Source organism: Zalophus californianus, chromosome 6 (genome assembly GCF_009762305.2).
Source record: "Zalophus californianus isolate mZalCal1 chromosome 6, mZalCal1.pri.v2, whole genome shotgun sequence".
Lineage (NCBI taxonomy): Eukaryota > Metazoa > Chordata > Mammalia > Carnivora > Otariidae > Zalophus > Zalophus californianus.
This window is the reverse complement of record NC_045600.1, coordinates 30698787-30711929: the sequence shown is the minus strand read 5'-3', so window position 1 is coordinate 30711929 and position 13143 is coordinate 30698787. Positions and strand designations below refer to the sequence as shown.

Sequence of the window (13143 nt, the reverse complement as noted above, 5' to 3'; positions counted from 1 at the left end):
AAGGGGGAGTATTTCAATTGAGACTTTAGGCATCTGGAACTCAATGTGAAAATACCAAAGAGTGGGGCAACAGAGCTGGCTAAGACAGGGGTAAAAAGGAGAAAATAAATTTAAAAAAACTAACTTCCCTCAATTCTATCCTTTTGCCTAGCATTTAGATCATAGCAAACCCCAAGTTAAAAAAATAAGAACAAAACTACAGTCAAGTTGCATGCAAATAATGCTAAGGCATAAAGCATACCTTAAAAATCAGTATTTCCAAATTGCAGTCATCTATGGAATACTTGAACACATTTGCTGTATCTGTATGTAATATGTACTATTTCATGATTTTTGCCTTAACCAAGAACAATATAATTTTCTTAACATGTTTTAATTGTATCAATACAATCATCAGGTGACACTTTGGAGACTGATTAGTATATCATGTGAGGTGTTATAAGTAAAACCAAAACTCTCATCAGCCTGTGATCGATATTATTTTCCTACATAGGTGTGACAGAAAATCACTGCCTGATGTTACTGTGACTTTTTACCAAGATTATCTGTCATCACGTTACTCACATCCAAGCTTTTGCAGGTCTGAAATTTTCTTCCCACTGGATATGTAGTGGGAATTCCAGTTGATAACATTTTTGTTTAAAAAAAAAAGGAAAGAAAAGAATCAACTGAGTCAAGTTGTCTTAGTCTTAAGAATTTCTGGATTTCGTCCTTGGAGGAGGTCAGGATCTTCCCAAGGTCTGGGTCCTCGAATATTCTTCCAGTCATCAAAAGCGGAGTCCTTTATTTTCTATAGAGCCACAAAAATTAAAGTATATATATTAGGGTAAAAGTCCTGTGGCTTTGATTAGGACATGAATAAATGAGTGGAAAAAATCCAATAGGCCCTCAATTATAATTTTAACAAATAAATCAACTGCATGTCACACATAATAATTGCAGTAATGGCATATTTCCTAGGATTTGGAATTTTTCTTGCTTGCTATGGAGGTTATTTAGACTATCTTTCTCCCTCCCCCCATCAGAATAAAATTATCAAATTAGAGAAAGAGTCTGCATACCTTATTTTTGAAAGCACAAAGAAAGGCAAGAAGCCGGGAAAACAAAAGTCCAACTCTGAAGGCTGATTCAGCTAATAATGACTAGCATGGGTTAGCATGGTGACAGTAGCAAATGAGAGGAAAAGACCAAAGGTAGAGACCCTAAAGTCTGCTAGAAGGAAGAAAAGAGACTAAGATGATTTGTCCTGCACCTGAGAAATGAGTCTGAGCCTATGAATGAAGACATTCCCCGAAGCTGCCAAGAGCAAATAAATACCTTTCAGTCAATAAAACCTAGTTTCAACTACAGTTTGGATCATGGTACCTTCACAGTTAGTGTGAAATACCTCTCAGCAGGGAAACGAAGGTAGGATAAAGGGAAAAATATAAATGGTTCTTCACCCTTCAACACCACTCTGACAGTAACTTTTCTACATCTGCTTTGATTGTTCTGGAATTATTGAGTAAATAAGATAGAAAAAGAGGCTCAGAGAACACAGAATAGCTTACATCCAGAGATAGGGAAAATGATATAAACTTACAATGACACTTGGGTAATAAGCATTTCTCTTTTGCTAACAAGCTGTATAACCTTGGGCAAGCGATTTAAGCCATCTGGTCACTAATTCCCTCATAAATAATAATAAAAAGGCGAACCAAATGGTCTACATGGTTTCTTCAGTTCTCAAATTCTATGGTTTCCAAAATAACTAAAAGAAAATTTACTCCCAGACAAACCCTCCACAGCATCACTACTGACATAGTGCTTATAGATAGAGAAGTAGCAAGTCATAGGTTTTGGCAAAATATTGGGGAAGTAGTGAACTGAAACCATTCTCTAAATGTCACTTACAGTTTTGCCAGGAGTCTATATTAAATATATGTAAATGAACAAAGTTCTACTAATTTAATGTGCAAAGGAGTAAATTATTTTCAAGTATAGTTATGAAATTATCCAAAGTTATAAAAAGGTTTGAAGAAAGAATGACTTTTCCCAGATAACATAAGACATATATGCTCAAGAGAACTTAAGAATAATTCTTAGATGAGGGGCGCCTGGGTGGCTCAGTCGTTAAGTGTCTGCCTTTGGCTCAGGTCATGATCCCAGGGTCCTGAGATCGAGCCCCCAATCGGGCTCCCTGCTCAGCGGGAAGTCTGCTTCTCCCTCTCCCACTCCCCCTGCTTGTGTTCCCTCTCTCACTGTCTCTCCCTCTGTCAAATAAATTAAAATCTTTTAAAAAATTTTTTAAAAATTTAAAAAAAAACAAATAATTCTTAGACGGGATGCAAGGATGGCAGAACTTCACATAAACGTGTTCCAGTCTTCAAAGATCTTTAGTAAATAAAAGAGTCTCTGTGGAATTTTGCAAAACATGTACAGTCACTGAAGACTATGCTGTACATGTGTTGGGCAAGACCACCTAAGGCTTACCACTTAACAACCAACTGCTACAGAATTGAGTATGAAACAGAATCAAGAAGTGCTGAAGAAGAGCAGTGTCAATACTGGATTTTCAGCCCTGCTACAGTAAAGACCTCTCTTTAATACCTAGCTTCTACCTTGACATACACCTGAGACACCACAAAGGCTACTCTTTAGGAATAAGGATTATGCCAAGAGTAAGATCGACTTTGGACTCATTCCAACAAAGCTTAAAGCCAAGCTCTGACAAGATCCTCTAGAGAGACAATTTGGAGAATGAGTCCCATAAAGTTACAGCAGTTTAGGAAACACCAAAGCCTTTCCACAGATCCTCTCTTAAAAAGACAAAACCAAGCTCAAAATGATCAGCCAATAATTTAACTGCCTGCTAAAAATGAGAATCAATTCTTCACAAGTCTCTTCAATGTATTATTTACAATGTTCACCTTTCAAGCAAAAATGACCAACCATACAAAGAAACAGGAAAATATGATCCACAGCCAAAAAAATCAACAAAATACAAGAAATGGAGAACATCCCCCCTAACTACCTGCTATAATACCATGTGCTATTAAACACTTTAATTTTTGCTAATCAGAAGGGTGGACAATGACACGTCGTTATACTTTTAACTAACATTCCTGTAAGTTTGGTATCTGGTCATATGTTTAAGAGTATTTATTCTCCACATCACTTGCCATCAGGGAAATGCAAATCAAAACCACAATGAGATACCACCTTACACCAGTCAGAGCGGCTAAAGTTAACAAGTCAGGAAACAAGAGATGTTGGCAAGAATGTGGAGAAAGGGGAACTCTCTTACACTATCAGTGGGAATGCAAACTGGTGCAGCCACTCTGGAAAACAGTATGGAGGTTCCTCAAGAAGTTAAAAGTAGAGCTACCCTACAACCCAGCAATCGCACTACTAGGTATTTACCCCAAAGATACAGATGTAGTGAAAAGAAGGGGCACCTGCACCCCAATGTTCATAGCAGCAATGTCCACTATTAATAGCCAAACTGTAGAAGAAGCCAAGATGTCCTTCAACAGATGAATGGATAAAGATGCGGTTCATATTTACAAGGGAATATTACTCAGCCATCAGAAAGGATATATACCTACCATTTACATCAACATGGATAGAACTGGAGGGTATTATGCTAAGTGAAATAAATCAATCAGAGAAAGACAATTATCATATGGTTTCACTCATATGTGGACTATAAGAAATAGCACAGAGGATCATAGGGGAAGGGAGGGAAAACTGAATGGGAAGAAATCAGAGAGGGAGACAAACCATGAGAGACTCTTGACTCTGGGAAACAAACTGAGGGTTGCGGAAAGGGAGGTGGGTGGGGGGATGGGGTAACTCAGTGATGGGCATTAAGAAGGGCACATGATGTGATGAGCACTGGGTGTTATACGCAACTAATAAATCACTGAACACTACATCAAGTTATGATGTACTACATGTTGGCTAATTGAATTTAAATAAAAAAAATTATTAAAGACACACACACAAAAAAGAATGATATTTATTTCCTTTTTGCTGAAGTCTTTACATTCTTTGCCCATGTTCCCACTGACCAACTAAAATATTAAACTTTTCCAGGTTGATCTGTAGATGCTGCTCATATTTAAATAAACTAATTCATCATGAAAAGATAAACAGTATTTTTACAATTCCTCATTTAACTAGTGACTTTATATACATTATTTTGTTTTAGGCCGAACTTTTGAATTTTTATAAACTCATCAGTCTTTACTTTTAAAGCTTTTGAATTTTGTATCACATTTAAATCACCTTTTCTGACTCAAGACCACAAAAAAGAATCTCCATTTTTTTCTCCTAGTATTTTTAGCATTGTTTTTTTTATTTTTAAATTCTTGTTCCGCCTAGAATTTATTCATTTTAATATGTGAAATAGACATCCATCTTTATTTTCTTTTCCCAAATGACTACATAGTTAGTTGTCCCAATACCATATTGTTTGGGGTAATTTTTTTCTGCACTGGTAATAATTCAAATTCACCTTAAGACAGACAGAATCAGTCACTGACTAGTAAGACTGTTACAAAAGAGATATTAACATATAACATACATTAACATATGTACCTCATACTCTGATTCCAATGATACTTTACTCATTTTCAGTTTTTTTTCTAATTCGGGATCAATCTGTAGAAAAGAAAGAGGAGCCATAAGTTATTTAAGTCTGTTATATGCAACTTGAATTTAAAAAGTCACATAAGGGATGGCTGGGATGGTAAGGCAGATAACAAACACATGACAAAATCTCAATCAGTCCAACCGTAGAGTGATAACTAAGGCACTGCTACCACTACTACTACAACTGTCAGCAGCTAATATTTACTGAGCACTTTTTATGTGCCAGGCATTTTGACATATACTCACAAAAACATATAATTATGATGATGATGATCACAAGTAAAGATAATGGGACACAAGGAGTTTGAATTACTTATTGAAGAGGAAGAAACTGGCTTCGAACCTTGGCCTTGTGCTTCCACAGTCCATGCTGTTAACCAACACCCTAAATGATGTTATTACATAAAAATACTAATAAATGTATGCTGCTCTTGAAAACAAAAAAGAACACCTTCAATACACCTGAAATAAAGTGTCTAAGAAAATATTAGACAGGATTCCACAGTGTTAAATAGGAGCTGATGTCATGTTATCTGTGTGTGGCAAAGTGTTAAGGAAAGAAGAATGTGATTGCAGAAGTCAATAAACAAACAACAACAACAAAACCCAAATTAACATAAATGGAAGAGCAGAATAGTGACTGAATTTAAGACTAAATTAACACACTAGAAATACAACCTGAAGATTCCATTAGAATGCTGCACAAGAGTTGGGATGAACGAAAGAAAAGCTGTATTATAAAAGCTAGATCCAAAAGTTCCAACACATGTCTATTAGGGGTTTCAGAATTAGAGAACAAAGAGAATGGAAGAAGGGATATAATTAAATAACTGACCAGTAATTAATTGAATATTTAGAGAAACATGAGTCCCAAGATTGAAAAAACACAATAAAAAATAACCACAACAAAACAAAAACTGCCCATTCTTAATCAAGTAATAGTAAAGCTTTAGAATACTAAGGATAAAAAAGAAAATCTCAAAACCAAAAAGAGTTGAAAAGACTGTTTACTTACAAAGGAATATGGATTAGAAAAAAGACTGCTCAAAAAAAAAAAGAAAAGAAAAAAGACTGCTCATTAGCAACCTTGTATGGTAAAAGAAGATAGAATTATTTCAGTATTGCTATTGATGGAAGATTATTTTCAACCTCAGTTTTATTTTTACTGTTTTATCTTTTCTTCTTTCTTGACTTTTACTTGATTTTTTTTCTCAATCAGTTTCGAGTGGTAGAAATATATACAAATGTATCAATAATTACAGTAAATATTAAACTCATCTATTAACTAGTAGAGATTTTCTGAACTTTAAAAAATCCTGCTATACACTACTTACAAGAAATGCACATAAAAAAGAATGAAAGCAAAAGGTTGACAGTAGAGGGCTATAAAAATGATACACCAACAAAAAAGCTATGGGGATAGGGAGATCACTAAATAGCAGTATTTATAATGGATAAAACAGAGTTCAAGGCAAACTATCAAAAAGGCAGATTTTATATTGATAAATGGAACAATTTTTCAAAAATATGTAAGAATTATAAAATATCATGTGACTACATTGCTTTAAAATGTATGCATCAAGGGATGCCTGGGTGGCTCAGTCGTTAAGTGTCTGCCTTCGGCTCAGGTCATGATCCCAGGGTCCTGGGATCGAGCCCCGCATTGAGCCCCGCATTGGGCTCCCTGCTCGGCGGGAACCCTGCTTCTCCCTCTCCCACTCCCCCTGCTTGTGTTCCCTCTCTCGCTGTGTCTCTCTCTGTCAAATAAATAAATATTTAAAAAATAAAAATAAAATAAAATGTATGCATCAAAATGGATAAACACTTTTTTTAAAGAGAAAGGCTTTTTTTTTTAAAGAATTTTTTATTTATTCATTTGAGACAGAGAGAGACACAGAGAGAGAGAGAGAGTAGGAAAAGTGGGGAGAGGCAGAGGAAAAGGGAGAAGCAAACTCCCTGCTCAGCAGGGAGCCAGGCGTGGGGCTCGATCCCAGGACATGGAGATCATGACCTGAGCCAAAGGCAGATGCTTAACCATCTGAGCCACCCAGACGCCCCTAAACACAAACATTCTAGAAGAGCTTAACATACCTTTTACAGAATCTAATAGATCAAGCAGATTATAAATTAATGTGATTATTGAAAATAGGAGTAAAATAATAAGATTTTTCTAATAGGCATATATAGAATTTTGAGCCCCCAAAATTTAGATTGCCATTTCCCCTCAAATACACACAATATGTTTATAAGAACTAAACTTATTCTAGGGCAGAAGGGAAAACTAGGCAAATTCACATGTAAAAAATATTGTCATACATGCCACACTGACTATATTAGATAACATTTAAAATCACTTGATCTTAGCCAAAAGGCTGAGAAGTGGTAACATTTAAAATCAATAGCAAAAAGATAACTGCAGGAAACATCCAAATATATGGAAGCTAAAGAAGTTTTAAATTATATTAACATGTTAAAGAGGTTATAAAAAATGAAAATTGCAAAGCATTTATAAGTGAAGAGTGACCTTGTTGAACTACCTTATTCATTCTAATAGTTTTAATCTTCTTCAGCAGACAAATTTCTTGGTAGGCAACATTTCATCTGCACATAATCACATTTTCCATTCTTTCTTTCTAAACTTCACACCGCTTATTTCTTTTTTCTGTTTGACTATATATGGTATAGGGCTATGACCTGCCAAACAGTACTAAAAAGTAGCTACAATTATGAATATTCTTTTCTTATTCTTGGCTTTAATGGGAATGCTTCTAATGTTCCTCTATTAAGAATATTTACTATGGGTGCCTGGGTGGCTCAGTTGGTTAAGCGACTGCCTTCAGCTCAGGTCATGATCCTGGAGTCCCTGGATCGAGTCCCGCATCGGGCTCCCTGCTCGACAGGGAGTCTGCTTTTCCCTTGACCCTCCCCCCTCTCATGTGCTCTCTCTCTCTCGTTCTCTCTCTCTCTCAAATAAATAAATAAAGTCTTTAAAAAAAAAAAAGAATATTTACTATGACTACGGTTAACAGAATTCAACAAAGTGGCTAGATTAACAGATAAATATCAATCAAAGTGCATGGATCTACATACAAAATCAATAGGGTTTCTTTACTCAAGTGAAAACCAATTAGGAAATGTCAGAAAAAGAAGAATCCATAACCAGAATAGTCTTATCTATTTAAAAAATTAAATCTATAGCTAAATACATTTTAAAAAAGACTGAAGCCCAGAAGGTGTCACTGGCAAATTGTATAAAATAGTTAAGAAAGTAACACCAATTCTACACAATCTGTTCCAGAAAATAAAAAAGGAGGGAAACCAACTTATGTTATGAAGCCAGCATTACACTAATACCAAAACCAGAATGTTGGGGAGGAATTTTCCCTTCTTCCCTTCTAGGTTCATTGGCCGGCCTAATAACTGACATAAAACACATGAACAGGAGAAAAAAAAATTATGTATGTATGGGAGGCCCACAAAGATATGAGACTCACGGGTAGCCAGGCAATTGAGTTAGGCAATTAAATATCATTCTGAGCTAAGGAAAATGAGGTAGGGAACTAAGGTTTAAAAGGGGAGGAAGAAAATCACAGGAAGATGAAAAGAGCAAATGTTTGGTAAACAAATGTCTACTATGCCATGCAGGTAAGTCTTTCTGGTATAAAAAGTTATATATCTGGTAAAAGATCTCTTCCTGGTACAGGCCCTCCATCTAAGTTGTTTTAGGCAGTTAAAGGAGATAAAAAGCTTTTCCATAGTCTGCTGGGTCTTCAGCTCAAAATAATCCACATGTCAAAATGGTTCATTTTGGGAGAGCATATCCTGCTCCCCCTCAAGACCAAACAGTAGGAGGAAAAAAACAAAAACTAAAACCTGCAACAATCTCTACAGTAACCCCTCGTGGAAAAGTAAAAATACAGCTTTCAAACCAACAGAACAACAACAAATTAATAAAACATTATTAATCCAAAAGAGGACAAACAAAAGTCAAAAAGAAATAATTGTAACAAATAGTGCATAAAAAGAAAGCATATTTAAACCCAAATATATAAAAATTTACATTAAGTGTAAATGGATTTAATGATCCAATTAAAAAGACTATTAAAAACATATATTCTGTTTATAAGAGATATATATTTAAAACTTATGTTTATAGAAAAGTTAAGATTAAAAAGGAAGCTAAAGAAGTTATATTGACATGCAACAAAACAGCCTTTAAGGAAAAAAGCATTATTAGCAAGCAAAGTGTTAAGAAAAAGACAAAAGGCCCAAAATGGAGTGACTTCTGCTAAGCATGTCACCAAACTGAAACTTAGTATCTAACCTAAGTTCCACCCTCCCCCAGGAATGTAATCTTAACCAGTCAGTCTGGAATTTCCTGGTCAGAGTAGTGGGGTAAACTACCTGATTGTCCTTGTCTGTCCCCCCAAGAAAGATGAAATAATGTGCTCTTTCCTTGTCCCTGCTCAGAGCTCCTTTCCATTTGCCTGATGCATGAATCACTGAATAAAACCAATTTGATCTTTAAATTTATCAATATTTAAATTTATATAAATTTTGTTTTTTAACCAAAACTTCATTACACTAAAAACTCAAATCCCCATGAAGATGTAATAATTCTGAAATTATGTGTGCCTACTATCATGGTGATATGGAATCATAATGAGAGATGTTAGCACAATTTTCTCAGAAGCAGATAGAAAAACAGATTTAAAAAGTCAACACTACAGAAAATTTGAGAAAACCCTACAAACCTGGCCAAATGGATGTATAAATTTTTAATATGTACCCAAAAGTGCCAGATATACATTTTTTCAAGCACACATTATTTATATATAAACTGATCAATCATATGTTGGGTCATAAAACAAGGCTCAACAAATATCAAAGAATGAACTCATTGAAAATATTATTTGATTACAACGCCATCTAAGTTAGAAATCAATAAAAAATAAGCAGGAGAAGTAGCAAGATGGCGGAGGAGGAGACCTAAAGTTTGTCTGGTCCCAGGAATTCAGCTAGTTATCAAACCATTCAGAACACCTACAAACTCAACAGGATATCGAAGAAAAGAATAGCAGCAATTCTATGAATAGAAAAGTGACCACTTTCTGGAAGGTAGGACATGAGGAGAAGTGAATCCGAGGCGATATTCGAGAAGATAAATGGCGGGGGGAGGGAGCCTCCCGTCAGCCACTACCCGCAAGTGATAGAGCAGCGGAGCCCAAAATCCGAACTTTTAGAAGTCTGCTCCGCTGAGGGATGTCGCTCCAGTGGCTAAGCAGGGGGTGGAACCCTCGCGGGACAGTGTGGTCTCAGGACCCTTGGGGTCACAGAAAGACCGGGGGTGCCTGAGTGCAGCAGAGCTCCCAGGTATTGGAATGGGAAAGCTGGCTGCAGAGACCCAACAAGTGGCAGATCCAGGGAGACTCCCCTTCCTCCCCCGGGAGGAACAGCATGGCAGCGCGCCACAGGAATCTGCTGGGTTTGGAGACTCCAAACGGGGTCGTGTGCTACAGATAGAAACACTCAGTCACAGGCTGGGTGAGCTCAGAGCACAGCCGGAGCCCAGGGAGACAGGGGTGATCGAATGCTTTTCTCTGGGGGCTCACTAAGGAGTGGGGCCTAGAGCTCTCAGCTCCTCCGGTACCAGAGACTGGCAGGCCGCCATTTTCACTCTCCTCCAAAGCTGTACAGAAAGCTTTCAGGGAACAAAAGCTCCCAAGAGCAAACCTGAGCACATTACTTAGCAGGGCCCCTGGCAAGGGCAGTGCAATTCTGCCTCAGGCAAAGACATTTGAGAATCACTGCAACAGGTTCCTTCCCCAGAAGATCAGCAAGAACATCCAGCCAAGACCAAGTTTACCAATCAATAAGAACTGTAAAACTCCAGCACTAGAGAAGTACAGCACACAGAATTCATTGCTTTTCTCCCATGATTCATTAGTCCTTCAAAGTTAATTTTTTAAATTTTCTTTAATTTTTTCCTTTTCTATTTTTTAGTTGAATTTTTCTTCTTTCCTTTTTTACCCAACATCTTACCAATTCCTTTTTTAAAATCTTTTTTAATTTTCATTTTTACAGTCATATTCTATCCCTTCATTGTATTTAACCTTATTTTGTGTGTGTACACACACACACACACACACACACACACACACACACACACATGTTTTTCTTTCTTTAAGATTTTGGGATACAGTTTCTTCTAACAGACCAAAATATAACCTAAAATCTAGTATATTACTTTATCGTAGTCTCCCACCTAATCACATTTTTTATAAGTTTTTTGTTCTTTTTCAACCAACTTATCAATTCCTTTTTCAAAATCTTTTTAAATTTTCATCTTTACAGTCATATTCCATCTCTTCATCTTATTTACCCTTATTTTTGTACATATATAAGTTTTTCTTTCTTTAAAATTTTGGGAGGCAGTTTCTTCTAACAAGACCAAAATACACCCAAAATCTAGTGTGTGGCTCTGTTCTATTCACCAGCCTGATCATATTCTTTTTTTTTTTTTTTCTTTCTTTTCCCCACAGTTTCAGGTCTCTTCTGTTTTGTTTAGTGTATATTTTTCTGGGGTCATTGTTACCCTTTTAGCATTTTGTTCTCTCATTCAGCTATTCTTCTCTGGACAAAATGACAAGACGGAAAAACTCACCTCAAAAAAAAGAACAAGAGGCAGTACCAACTGCCAGGGACCTAATTAATACAGACATTAGCAAGATGTCGAACTAGAGTTCAGAATGATGATTATAAAGATACTAGCTGGGCTTGAAAAAAGCATAGAAGATACTAGAGAATCTCTTTCTGGAGAAATAAAAGAACTAAAATCTTACCAAGTCGAAATCAAAAAGGCTATTAATGGCGTGCAATCAAAAATGAAGGCTCTAACTGCTCGGATAAATGAGGCAGAAGAGAGAATTAGTGATCTTAGACAACCAAACGATGACGGGTGCCTGGGTGGCTCAGTCATTAAGCGTCTGCCTTCGGCTCAGGTCATGATCCCAGAGTCCTGGGATCGAGTCCCACATCAGGCTCCCTGCTTGGCAGGAAGCTGCTTCACCCCTCCCACTCCACCAGCTTGTGTTCCTGCTCTCGCTATCTCTCTCTCTGTCAAATAAATAAATAAAATCTTTAAAAAAAAGGAAACCAAATGATGGAGAATAAAGAAGCTGAGAAAAAGAGAGATAAACAACTACTGGATCACGAGGGGAGAATTCGGGAGATAAGTGATACCATAAAGCAAAACAACATTAGAATAATTGGGATCCCAGAAGAAGAAGAGAGAGAGGGGCAGAAGGTATATTGGAGCTAATTATAGCAGAGAACTTCCCTAATTTGGGGAAGGAAACAGGCATCAAAATCCAGGAGGCACAGAGAACCCCCCTCAAAATCAATAAAAATAGGTCAACACCCTGACATCTAATAGTAAAACTCACAAGTCTCAGAGACAAAGAGAAAGTCCTGAAAGCAGCTCGGGACAAGAGGTCTGTAACCTACAATGGTAGAAACATTAGATTGGCAGCAGACCTATTCACAGAGACCTGGCAGGCCAGAAAGGACTGGCATGATATATTCAGGGCACTAAATGAGAAAAATATGCAGCCAAGAATACTATAACCAGGAAGGCTCTCATTGAAAATAGAAGGGGAGAGAAAACACTTCCAGGAAAAACAAAAACTAAAAGAATTTACGATCACCAAACCAGCCCTACAAGAAATATTGAAAGGGGTCCTCTAAGCAAAGAAAGAGCCTAAAAGTAACATAGACCAGAAAGGAACACAGATAATATAGAGTAACAGTCACCTTACAGGCAATACAGTGGCACTAAATTCATATCTTTCAATAGTTATCCTGAATGTAAATGGGCTAAATGCCCCAATCAAAGACACAGGCTATCAGATTGGATAAAACAACAAGACCCATCGATATGCTGTCTGCAAGAGACTCATTTTAGACCCAAAGACACCTCCAGATTTAAAGTAGGGAGTGGAAAAACATTTACCATGCTAATGGACATCAAAAGAAAGCTGGGGTAGCAATCCTTCTATCAGACAAATTAGATTTTAAACCAAAGACTATAATAAGAGATGAGGAAGGACACTACATCATACTTAAAAGGTCTATCCAACAAGAAGATCTAACAATTTTAAATATCTATGCCCCTAACATGGGAGCAGCCAATTATATAAGCCAATTAACAACAAAAGCCAAGAAACACATCGACAATAATACAACAACAGTAGGGGACTTTAACACCATCCTCACTGAAATAGACAGATCATCTAAGCAAAAGATCAAAAAGAAAATAAAGGCTTTAAATGACACACTGGACCAGATGGACTTCACAGATATATTCAGAACATTCCATCCCAAAGCAACAGTATACACATTCTTCTCTAGTGCCCCTGGAACATTCTCCAGAATAGATCACATCCTGGGTCACAAATCAGGTCTCAACCGGTACCAAAAGATTGGGATCATTCCCTGCATATTTTCAGA

The 13143-nt window shown here is 36.8% G+C and overlaps 1 protein-coding gene and 1 pseudogene across 1 annotated transcript in view; both read right to left on the bottom strand.

Annotated features, from left to right (window-relative positions):
* Positions 1-352: 352 nt before the first annotated feature.
* The window catches only part of LOC113908961 (cytochrome c oxidase assembly protein COX16 homolog, mitochondrial), a 33232-nt gene continuing 20441 nt past the window's right edge, over positions 353-13143 (bottom strand). The window contains exons 4-5 of the mRNA XM_027569733.2: positions 4582-4644; positions 353-790 (exon numbers count right to left, since the gene is read on the bottom strand). Coding sequence (XP_027425534.1) covers positions 674-790; positions 4582-4644 — 180 coding nt within the window. The 3' untranslated portion in view covers positions 353-673. The remainder of the gene's footprint in view (positions 791-4581; positions 4645-13143) is intronic.
* Positions 6883-7019, bottom strand: LOC113910824 (annotated as a pseudogene).